General features: G+C 55.4%; 1 protein-coding gene across 1 annotated transcript; it reads left to right on the top strand.

Annotated features, from left to right (window-relative positions):
- The first annotated feature begins 597 nt into the window (after positions 1-597).
- Positions 598-4,763, top strand: Galr3 (galanin receptor 3). Its single transcript, XM_005066972.4, has 2 exons — positions 598-3,314; positions 4,000-4,763. The coding sequence occupies exons 1-2, from the start codon at positions 2,956-2,958 to the stop codon at positions 4,745-4,747; spliced, it is 1,107 nt and encodes a 368-aa protein (XP_005067029.1). The 5' UTR covers positions 598-2,955; the 3' UTR covers positions 4,748-4,763.
- Positions 4,764-11,727: the final 6,964 nt, after the last annotated feature.

The following is an 11,727-nucleotide window of genomic DNA, read 5'->3' as shown; positions in this document are numbered from 1 at the left end:
GCGCTAGGCCAGCAGTGTGATGCGTGTGCTCTGTGCCAGCTGTAGGGCCGGCCTGGGAGCCAAGAGCAGCCATAAGGTAGTGTGTGCGGCGTACCCAGGCGGGCCAGAACACCAGGCCCAGGTCCGCCCACACCCAAGTGAAGCTGCAGGAAGCGTGATCACCAGCCAGCAGCACCACCCCCTGCAGTGCCCAGGCATCATTTCCCAAGAGGTGGTTCCTGTAGCAGCTGCACCCACCTCCTGGGCCACTCCAGGCTATCAGTCAGCACGGGGCTCAGGGAGCCTGCTGCCCTGATCCAGGTTTGGCTCAGTCCCCTTGCCGCTGCTCCGCCATCCAGTACCCAGTACACACACAGCAGCCTCCCAGGGTGCCCATGTTCCAGAGTGGGCACATACTGCCAGTCTTTGGACCCCTGTGGCAAGCTGTAAGTGAGGCATTGGAAGAACCAGCCGCAGGTCAGCCATAAGTCCTCATCTTGAGTCCAGGACTCCAGGGCTCATTTCCAGGCCACACTGTCCTTGTCCTCTGCATCTGGCATGGGGCTCAAGACAGAGGCTGGCAGGAGCAAAGCAAGGGAGGAGGTGGTGGTAGGGACACCCTGGGGCTCCAGCATGGTGGTCTGTCTCCCCTGCTCCACAGCCAGGCTCTCAGGGACCTCCCTCCCCCCCCCTCCCCTGCATCAGCGGAACCCTGCTGCTTTGCCCAACCCCAGCAGGGAAGGAGAAGGTCTGCAGGCCAGGCCAGTGAGGGGCTTCCAGGGACGCGGGTATGGGTGCGTGGGCGCATACTTGTGCTGCATTGTCACCCCCCACAGCACTGTCACCCCCCACAGCACTGTCCCCACAGCACTGTCCCCACACTTGTAGAGTCCCACAAGTGCCCTGTCAAGAGTTCCCAAGACCCTGCTTTTCAGATCCTCAGTTCCAATGGGTCCACAACTATGCTTGTGGCGTCCACGTTGGGTTCCTAATGGCTTGAGCTCAGTGAGTCTCTGCACATGCAGTTGGTGGCAGTATAGAGGCCCCTCCCACAGGAACTGGTCTCCAAGAGTGTTTCCCAGTTCTTCCAGTCTGGCTCCATCACACACACACACACACACACACACACACACACACACACACACACACACACACACTTCTCTGATGTCCCCTCCACGTTCACGGTCTAGAACTCTTCCTTTCTGACTCACAGCAGACTGTCTTCAGCCCTTGATACACTTGTCCAAGTGGCAGCTGCTCTCCTCCTGGAAGCATTTGGTCACAGAACACTCCTCCAAGGGCTCACCATCGCCTAACCTCTGGTCCCTGCCAGGGCAAGGCATTCTCAAAAGACCAAGAGCAGACATCTCTGTACTTTTAACCTCAGCCATATCAAAGTCCTTACAAAATGAAGGCACGGGTCCTGTTCTACCTTCTCTAACTTCCTCATGGCTTTCAGGCTAAACCAAGACTTCGTTTACAGTGGATGAAGCTCCTGAAATCAACTAAGGGAAGGAAATGGGTCTCTGGGGTTCCTACCTGAAATCCACAGCAAAGACACTTTGGTTCTGCTTTCCCAGCTTTGGAAAGTCCATTTAAACTAGAAATCCTTCCTAAGCTTAGGTCGGAGTTCTACCTGGAGCCAGGGAAGCTAGGCAATAGGGGGAGGAGTCACAGGCAGGGCCACAGGAGGTGGGAGGGGCCAGGAGCACGCTGAGCCCTGGGCATGGAGGGGTTAACCACAAAGCCAATCTCACCGAGATCAATGGGTTACTGCCGGTGAAAGAGAGAGTGAGGTAGCAACCACGCAGACAGGCTGAGAAGAGCCGGACAGACAAGAGCCTGGCAGGGGAGCATGCCACCCCGGGGAAATCAGAATCTGCGGAGGAGATTGGGCAGTCCACTCCGGAGCAGCGACAGCAAGTGCCCACATCCAACTCAGCAGACAGCGGTGGGCAGATGAGGGGAGAGTGGGGGCCTTGAAGACAAGGCAGAGAAATAGGAGGCAGAGTCGTACCTGCAGGGAGGCACCAAGGGCAGCCGCTGAGCCGGGAAGCTCTGGCCTCGCCATTTATCAGGAAGCATGCAGGGGCCCAGTGCCTAGGGCTGAGGTGGGTGTTGCCCGTCGTGGGCTTGGGGGCCTGCTGCATGCTGGGTGCTATGCAGGGGCAGATACTACCCTTCTCCTCCCTTCCTCTTGACCCTCTTGCTCCTAATTCGTCCCACCGCTCCGCTGCAGTGGGCCTGGAGCACCAGGCAATCCACAGGTTGTGAGCCGAGGGACGGGGCAGGGTGAAATCGGGCAGCGTGCTCATGGTCACGTGCAGTGGGGCACAGGGGAGTTGTCAGGGGCAGCTCTGCCAGTCTTTCAGGCGAGCGCTCCAGCGCAGGGGCCAGGGTCACAGCAGCCCCACTCACGCCACATCTAGGACTCAGTTTCCCTGTGTGCGAAGCCTTCCTAGCTTTGCTGCTGCAGTGCTTTCACGAGGATGGACTCTCCAGTGACTCGGGGGTGTCACCAGCGCGGCCATCGGCCACAAAATGTCCCTGGTTACAAGGGTCTCTCATGAACTTCAGGCCTGGGTGAGAACAGCCAGTGTCTGCACTGTCCCTCCCCCAGCTCTAACACCTTCACATCTTCTGCCTGTGTCTAAGTCCAGAGTGACCCAAGCGGCCTTCCAGGCTCCAGGTTACAGAGGTGTTCCCTAGGAAACCAAGCAGTAGCGCTCACGTTCGAGCATGCATGCACGCGCGCTCGTACACACACACACACACACACACACACACACACCCCGATGTGACTGTGACAGGTTCTTGCTCACACTGTGAGCTTTAGCTTGGCTCTACCCTCTTCCATTTGTCATGAGTTAGCCCAGGATACTTGGTCAGATCCAGGGGGGAGGAACGAGGCCCCTGGGTCAAGTGCCTGGCCTCCTGTCTGAGGATCCATTTTTCTCTTCCCCATCTGATAGGAGGATGACGGACATCCAGAACATTTCGCTGGACAGCCCGGGGAGCGTAGGGGCTGTGGCAGTGCCTGTGGTCTTTGCCCTCATCTTCCTGTTGGGCATGGTGGGCAACGGGCTGGTGTTGGCTGTGCTGCTGCAGCCTGGCCCCGGTGCCTGGCAGGAGCCGGGCAGCACCACCGACCTCTTCATCCTCAACCTGGCGGTGGCCGACCTCTGCTTCCTCCTGTGCTGTGTGCCCTTCCAGGCCGCCATCTACACCCTGGACGCCTGGCTCTTCGGGGCTTTTGTGTGCAAGACGGTGCACCTGCTCATCTACCTCACCATGTACGCCAGCAGCTTCACGCTGGCCGCCGTCTCAGTGGACAGGTGAGCCATACCTAGGGCAGCCAGGAGAGGGACCTGGGCAGATTCTTACGGCTAGTGGAGGAGAGACTGGGGACTAGAGGTTGGCTGGGCATGAAGGGACGCCTCAGTGGTACCTGCCTTTTCCGCCTCCGCTGTGAACTTTCAGAGGACATTTCTGTGTCCCAAGTGTCAGCACAGGCCTGGCATAAGGGTAAAATACGCAGGAACAAAGGAAACTCCAGGACCAGGGATGCTAACGAACACCTTTAGTCCCAACACTCTGGAGGCAGAGGTAGGAGGATCTCTGTGAGTTCGAGGCCAGCCTGATCTACACAGGGAGTTCCAGGGCAGCCAGGGCTACACAGAGAAACTCTGTGCGGTGGGGGGGGGAGGAAAGGGGAGAAGGGAGAGAGGGAGGGAGGGAGAGAGGGAGGAAGGAAGGAAGGAAGGAAGGAAGGAAGGAAGGAAGGAAGGAAGGAAGGAAGGAAGGAAGGAAGGAAGGAAGGAAGGAAGGGAAAGAAACTCTCAATGCATTCTTCAGAAGTTAAGTCCCCACATCTGGCTCACATAGCCCTTACATCTGCTTCTGTGGCTAGACGGCAGGCAAGGGGGGTGGGGGTGGGATGGGGAAATTAAGGCAGGTGCGGGACGACCGCGCGCAAGAGGCCCGGCCCCCTGACCCCGTGCCCTCTGACCCTCCCCGCAGGTACCTGGCAGTGCGCCACCCGCTGCGCTCTCGGGCCCTGCGCACACCCCGCAACGCGCGCGCCGCCGTGGGGCTGGTGTGGCTGCTGGCCGCGCTCTTTTCGGCGCCCTACCTCAGCTACTACGGCACGGTGCGCTACGGCGCACTCGAGCTCTGCGTGCCCGCCTGGGAGGACGCGCGGCGGCGCGCACTCGACGTGGCCACCTTCGCCGCGGGCTACCTGCTGCCGGTGGCCGTGGTGAGCCTGGCCTACGGGCGCACGCTGCGCTTCCTGTGGGCCGCCGTGGGTCCCGCGGGCGCGGCGGCGGCAGAGGCGCGCAGACGGGCGACGGGCCGCGCGGGGCGAGCCATGCTGGCTGTGGCCGCGCTCTACGCGCTGTGCTGGGGCCCGCACCACGCGCTCATCCTCTGCTTCTGGTACGGCAGCTTCGCCTTCAGCCCGGCCACCTACGCCTGCCGCCTGGCTTCGCACTGCCTCGCCTATGCCAACTCCTGCCTCAACCCGCTCGTCTACTCGCTCGCCTCGCGCCACTTCCGCGCGCGCTTCCGCCGCCTGTGGCCCTGCGGCCGCCGTCGCCACCGCCACCACCGCGCCCACCGCGCCCTCCGTCGTGTCCGGCCAGCGTCTTCGGGGCCCGCAGGTTGCCCCAGAGACGCCAGGCCTCGCGGTTGGAGTATGGAACCCAGAGGGGATGCCCTGCATGGTGGAGAGACTGGACTAGCCCTGTCCGCCCGCAGACCGCAATAAACCCTGCCCGCTTGGATTCTGCCGCCTGTCAGTCTGTCCTCTTCTCCCTGAGTGATACAGCGCCACCGAAGAGCGCTAGAGGGTGACAGCCTGACCAGACTCCACCGCAGAACAGAGGCAGCGTTGCAGCTCCAGTGCAAGGGACGCGGTGGTTAAAGCTGGTCCACCCGACCAGACACAGTGTCCCAAAGCAGGCAGCCTCAGCCCCTATCCAAACCCAGTCTGGCAGAACAGTTCCTTCACCTCCCAGACCGTTTTCTTCTACTACCTCTAAATGGCCCTTTTTGCTCCCAAGCCCTGACCTAAGTTTTGTTTTGCTTTGTTCTGTTCTGTGGTTGAGAGAGACAGACACAAGTTGAGTCAGATTCATGTAGTCTAGGCTGACCTGGAGCTGCCTACTGCAGCCAAGGATGACCTTGAACTCTTTTATCTTCCGCTTCTACGACCCAAGGGCTGGGATGGTGGGCACCCCAAACTCCTGACTTGTTCAAGGAGGGGGTACCAAGTATTCCCATAACTCTTATTATGTACCTTACAGAATGCTATATTTAACCATACAGACAGCTTTGTAAGGCAGGGTAGGTATAATTAACCTCACTTTACAGACGCAGAAACCAAGGGTCAGAGAGTGTTTGGTAGAGGCTAGATCCACATCCACAGCTGTCTAACGGTTTTTGCTCAATGCCCTTTCTTCCTTACGGTTGTCATTGGTTGATTTTTTATCTTTTGTGTGCTTGTTTCTGAAGAATTTGTGAATGGTAGGCAAGTGCTCTACCCCTGAGCTGTATTCCCAAGAGCTGTGTGCTCTTGCTTTGTTTCTGCCTTGCAGCTCTTCTGCTCCACGATGTTCCAGAAGCTTCAGGACTCCCAGGCACCTTCCTTCAGAATTCTGCTTGGCTACAGGGGGCTTCCTGAACTCATGCATTCTTAGGGTCAGTTCCCTAGCCCACACACCTTGCATTACTCCCTGAGCTCTGGTGTTCCTGGCTCAAAAGAGACAATGATGCCAGGTGGTGGTGGCGCACACCTTTAATCCCAGCCCTCAGGAGGCAGAGGCAGGCGGATCTCTGTGAGTTCAAGGCTAGTCTGGTCTCAAAAAAACAACAACAACGAGAGAGAGAGAGAGAGAGAGAGAGAGAGAGAGAGAGAGAGAGAGAGAGAGAGAGAGAGAGAGAGAGAGAGAGAGAGAGAGAGAGAGAGAGAGAGAGAACGAATCTCGCCTGGGCCCCAGCTGGCCTCCTAAGGGCTTTGGTCCCCCTGCCCCCTCCCCATCCCCACACACAGCTGAGGAAGGACTAATTAACCAATAAATCAGTCTTGCTGGGTCCCAAGCTGCCTGCCTGTGCCCTCCCTTTCCACATGTCAATAATGCTGATTAGCTTCGGGCCCTAACACCCTCCCATCTTCTGCTTGGAGCACCCTGGGAAGGGCTCTCCCTGTCAGGAGGCAGCTGTTTGGTTGGTACAGCCTGCCACCTGCTGCTGACGCAGAAGTCGGAACAGCAGGAGGCTGAGATCAGCCAGGCCAGTGGCTGCTTCCAGGACCCAGTCAGGCCTCCCACACCGGGGACGCAGGGAGGCAGACAGCGTGCCGGGTCAAACATAAATGAGTAGCAGATAGTAGTAGCATTTAAGTAAACATGGGAGCACCCCAAATATGAGCCCCTGAATGGAATATGGAGCCCACACAGTGGTGCAGCATTCCATATGTAAATAGCAATGAAAGCCACATAAAACAGGCCTTGGAAATAGGCACTGAGACATGTGTTGTATAATCAGCAGATTTATAAAGACAAAACCTATTTGCTGTTTGCTTAGGTCTGGGAGTGGTGGGGAGATGGGGATAAGGATGCTAATAGGTGCTGAGTTTCTCCTTAGGTGGATGAAAAGGGTCTAAACTAGATCACCAGGGCCGTCCATAGCTCAGCTGGTGCTTGCCCAGTGTACAGAATGCTCTGGGTTAAATCAAGCTTTGAGTTCAATTCCCAAAAGGTGGTGGCCTACATGTGACTGTAATCTCAACACTTGGGAAATGGATGCAGGAGAATCGGAAGTTCCTGATGAGTGGGCCAGATGTCGTGGAGCATGCCTTTAATCCTAGCAAAGGGAGACATGCTCCTGCGTGTGGTTTTCAGGCTGACTTGGAGTATACAGTGAGTTACAGGCCAACTAGGGTGTAGTAACAACCTCTCTCAAAAAAAAAAAATCCTCCTTGCATATGTAGCAAGTTCAAAGCCAGCATGAGACCCCATCTAAAAAAACAAACAAACAAACAAAAAGGCGGGAGGGCGTGGTCAGAAAAGATGACACATCAGATAAGGAGCCTGCTGTCAAGCATGACAACCTGAGTTTGATTCCCCAGACCCACACTGTGGAAAGAGAATCCGCTCCTACAAGCTGTCCTGACCTCCACATGTGTGTGGTGGCATGTTTGAACATGAACACACTCTCCCTACATACACTCATACAGATGCATAACTTGTTAAAGCAAAACTAAGTGGGATGTTTGGTGCGCAATCTTGATTCCATCACTCAGGAGATAGACGTAAGCAGATCTCTGTGAGTTTGAGACCGGCTTGGTCTACCTAGCAAGTACCAGGCTAGCCTGGGCTACACGGAAAGATCCTGCCTCAAAAGGCAAAAGTAAAGGACAAGTAGATCATGATACTGTGCAACCACTGGACATGCCGACGCCATTGAAGTGTACAGATAAAGTGGGTGTAATTGACAAGTCATATTTCAATAAGTAATTTGATATCACACTAAAGTTGGTCTGGGACCCACACTAGACCCAGAGGACATTTTCAGGGCAACCCAGCATCTTTGAGTAAACACAGAAAGGCCACTGAGAGCTGTCAGGGTCAGCGCACATCTGCCAAGTAGGAGTGAGGACAAAACCTCTCGGCTGGCTGAAAGGAAGTGAGTCTAGCCAGCCAGTAGTCCTCTGTAGTTCCAGGCAGGCGACCCAACTGGAACCTTTGTGAACCTGAGAAGTTAATGGTCTCTGGGCCCTGTCACAGTGGCCTGACTCTGCTCAACAGGTGGAGGACCACTGGACAGCCGGACCCCTAGCTGGCTTGCTGAGACCTGTGCTTTTGAAGCAGGACTCTGGCTCAGTGCAACCACCCAGGATCTATGGGCTAAGGGAAGCCCAGGAAGTGAAGGCAGGCAGTGGGTAGATACTTGTATGTGAGGACAAGGTACCAGGGAAGAAAAGGCTGGGCCCTGCCTGTCCTCTTCTTTACCACAAGCATCTGCCCCAAGCCTGACTTTAAGAGAAACCAAAGGTGGCCTGAGTTTATCTTGGCCCTGTCTGCTGGGAGCCTGGCTAGAGATCTAAGTAAAAACGGGGGGGGGGGCGGAAGATGGGACAGCACAGTGACATGAAGGGCCAGCCCAGCAGAGTCTAGTGGGACAGGCCAGTGGCTCTTTTCTGGGGAATTTGAAGTAGAAGGATCACAAGTTCAGTGCCTGCCTAGGCTACACAGTGAGTTCGAGGCCAGCCTTGGCAACTTAGTGAGACCCATCTCAAGAAGTAGAGAGAGCTAGGGCTATATCTCAGTGGTAGAGTACTTGCTTAGTATGCATGACGCCCTGAGTTCAATTCCCAGTACTGCCAGAAAGAGAAAAGGCCCTAACAGAAGAACACACTGACCTGAAATGGCCCAGACAGGAAAGTTCCTGCCTCCCTGGACAATGCAAACAGGAATTCCAGAGAGAATGCCTATGAGTGTGTTTGTACACGTCCATTTGTATATGCATGGTGTGTAAGCCAGAGGTCCAAATTGGGTATCCTCCTGATTGATCTCTATCTTATTTTCTCTCACTGAATCTGAAACTCCCCAGAAAACCCCTGGGATCCTCCTGTCCCGGCGTTCTCAGCTCTAGGATTATAGTCACAGCTTTTGTCTTGTTTTGCTGAGGTAGGGTCTCACTATGTAGGCCTGACCAGCCTGGAATTCACAGAGATCTGGCCTGCCTCTATCTCCAGAATGCTGGGATTCAAGGTATTTGAGGACCAGCTGTGGCTTTTTTGTTTGTTTTTCGAGACAGGGTTTCTCTGTATTCAGCTGTGGCTTTTTACATGGTACCTGGAGATCAAATTCAGGTCCTCAGGCCTGCAAACCTGAAATATCTACTGGCCCTTCTGTGCAGCCTGGCTGACCTGGTGTTCTTATTATATAGCCCAGGCTAGGTCCAAAGTCACAGCAATCCTCCGGCCTCAGCCTCCTGAGTACTAGGACTACAGGCATGCATCACTGTGCCTGGTTCCTGAGGTGACATGTGAAGGAGTGTGTGTGTGGTGTGTCTGTATGTGTTACTGTGTGTGTGGTGTGTATGTGTAAGTCTTTGTGTGTGTATGTGTGTGTGTGTGTGTGTGTTTCTGGAGGAAGGCAAACCACAAGAAGGGAAGGGATGAGGAGCCAGAAGCAAGCTTACACAGCTCGAGTGGGAAGGGTAGGTGAGCTCAGTGGGGACAGTAGGAAATCCATCTTTCAGGCAGAGCAGGTCCGGCAAACCCTGATTTCCAGGAGTGAAGAGGTGGAGAAATGGGGCTCCCTCTGAGGCACTGCTCAGAAAGTCCCAGGGTCATAAGCACAGGCTGGGAAGGAGAGCCTTCAAGTCCTGGGCCAGAGCTGGAAAATGGGTTTTGCAGACATGACAGGAAGATTGAAAGCCTGCTGCTAGGTGTAGGCTTGGCTTCCAGGACTCGGGGTTTGTTTCGGGGACTAATGAGGTACACAGAAGAGCAGGTGGTGGCAATGATTTGGTAAGGAGAGAACCGTGTGTCCTGTGGAGCCCAAGGCAGGCAGTGGGGTCTGGAGCAGAGGCTGAGTGAAACCAGGGTGCTGAGGCCAGGAGAGGTTGTCTGACTTGAGGCCCCAGCAACACTGAGGCCAAGGCTGGGGTGGCCTCAGTAGGAAGGCCTTTCCAGCTGGAGCAGGGTTAGACTCTGCAGCCCTTGACTTCTGGTTGGTGAAGTCTTTTTTCTTTCTTTTTCTGAGACATGGTCTCCTGAGTGCTGGGATGAGAGGCATATACCACCGTGCCGCAGAACTCATGAGGAGTAGTGTGTAACCACACTTGAGCACCTGCCGGGCGCAGCAGGGGAGACAGCTGGGACTGTGGAGCCCAGGGGAGGTCCCATCAGTGTGGACTCCGAGACTTCCTGGAGAAACTGTGCCCAAGGACAGCTGTTAAACGTGTATTCACTGCAGCTCAAAGGAGCCCTGAAAGACCATTTGCAGGGGTTACTGATGCAGGGGCCTGTGGTGGCACAGGGTCCCCTGGGGAAGGGAGGCAAAGGTGGTGGGGGCATTGTGAAGAAGGCTCTGGGTGTCATCTGAACATGGGATACCTCCTGAGGGCAAGGAGGAGCCATTGCTGTGGTTCTGAAACCAGAGTGATTTGATGAGGTTTTAGGAACTTCCTGTTGCTGCCATCGTTGGCATTTGTATGATGAAAGAACAGGGGCAGGGACACAGCTCAGGCTGCTGAAAATCCAGAGCTGAAGACATTCAGGACAAAGACAGTGGGGACTCAAGCAGTCAATCACGTGGGAAATATAACTGTCAAGACTGATGACAGTTGAGGAAGAAAAAGGTACCTCAGATGACACACGAGCTTCTAGCTTGAGCCCTGGGGTATCAGTGGGGACAATTAAGAGGACTTTCTGGGGAAAGTGACGAGCTTGGTTGAGACACATTAGACTGAGGTATCTGGGTGGGGTGGGCTGTGGGGTCCGCGGGGAAGTGGCGTGCTACACCTGCCATGTTGTATTTAGTTCTTGCGCTCGGCTCTGGAACTTATGTCTCACCTGCTTGAGTTGGAAGATGAAGACCAGAAAGGTTGGGTAACTTGCCCTAGACCACAGAGCTCAGGTTTGTCTGATCTGGCTTCACGTAGTCATAGAAGTGGCAAGATGGAGCTGATTGGGAGTGGGGTGAACCAGAACGCGCAAAGAAGGTGGCCTCCCTGTGCCCAGCCCTGTGCCGTTCCCGTGACAGGGCTGCCTGACCCGGGCTGAGAGCTCTGGCACAGCCCTACTCACCAGCCCCTCCTCCCGCCTTGGGCTGGCAGGGACAGCATCATCTATCAACTTCGAGGTGTGGACCAGGGGAAATAAACACCAATTAACCACCCAGCTTTCCTGTTAATGAACATCGCTTCCTGAAGCTGGGCTCATTTGCGAATTGCTGGCTGCAGGATGATGTGAGGCCAGCAGGACAGGCTGAGAGCTGGTTAAGAGGCTCAGACTGATCATGGAGACATCTGCTTGGCAACAGGCTAAGTGGCTTATGCAGGGGTGAGGCTGCAATTGAAAGGATGGTTCTAGGACAGGGTGGATGGGCTACCTGTGGGTGCACTGGGGCCCCCTCCACATCTGTGGTTCTGGTAGCATGGAGCTGGAGCAGGCACTGGCCTCAGCTGCTGGGACAACCCAGAGCAGCGGTGTAGCTCAGGGCAAGTGGGTGCGCTTCAGAATGTACAGTTTGAATCCCAGCTGCTCTACTTCACAGCGAGAGGCCTCTGGGTAGAACTGGTTTCAGCTGGCCTCCCTCCAAGGCATTATGGTCTTGTTCAGAAGCTCCTCCTAGGGGCCTTCCCTAGCCAAATCCACTTTCCCCCTTAGGCAATCTATCACCCTTTGGGGTCCCCTCCCCACAGATCATCAGGACTATCTAGGCTCCTGACCAGCCCCATCACCTTGACCTTGTCTTAGTATGAGGTATGTCTTATCTACGGTGAGCTTGGTAAGGAAGGAGTCAGATCTTCTGCTTCTGGGCTTTTGGAAGCCAGGGGAGAATACTAGAGTCTGACACATCTGATTCCAAGCAAGCTACCTTCTGTCCACACCCCAGTTCTCCACAGCAGAATAGGGGAATGAACACACACACACACACACACACACAGTCACACACACACACAGTCACACACACACACACACACACACACACACACACACACGGTCACACTATC

This window comes from Mesocricetus auratus, unplaced genomic scaffold, assembly GCF_017639785.1.
Source record: "Mesocricetus auratus isolate SY011 unplaced genomic scaffold, BCM_Maur_2.0 Super-Scaffold_100010, whole genome shotgun sequence".
NCBI lineage: Eukaryota > Metazoa > Chordata > Mammalia > Rodentia > Cricetidae > Mesocricetus > Mesocricetus auratus.
The sequence above is the reverse complement of the archived record's forward strand: the minus strand, read 5'-3'. Positions and strand labels throughout refer to the sequence as shown.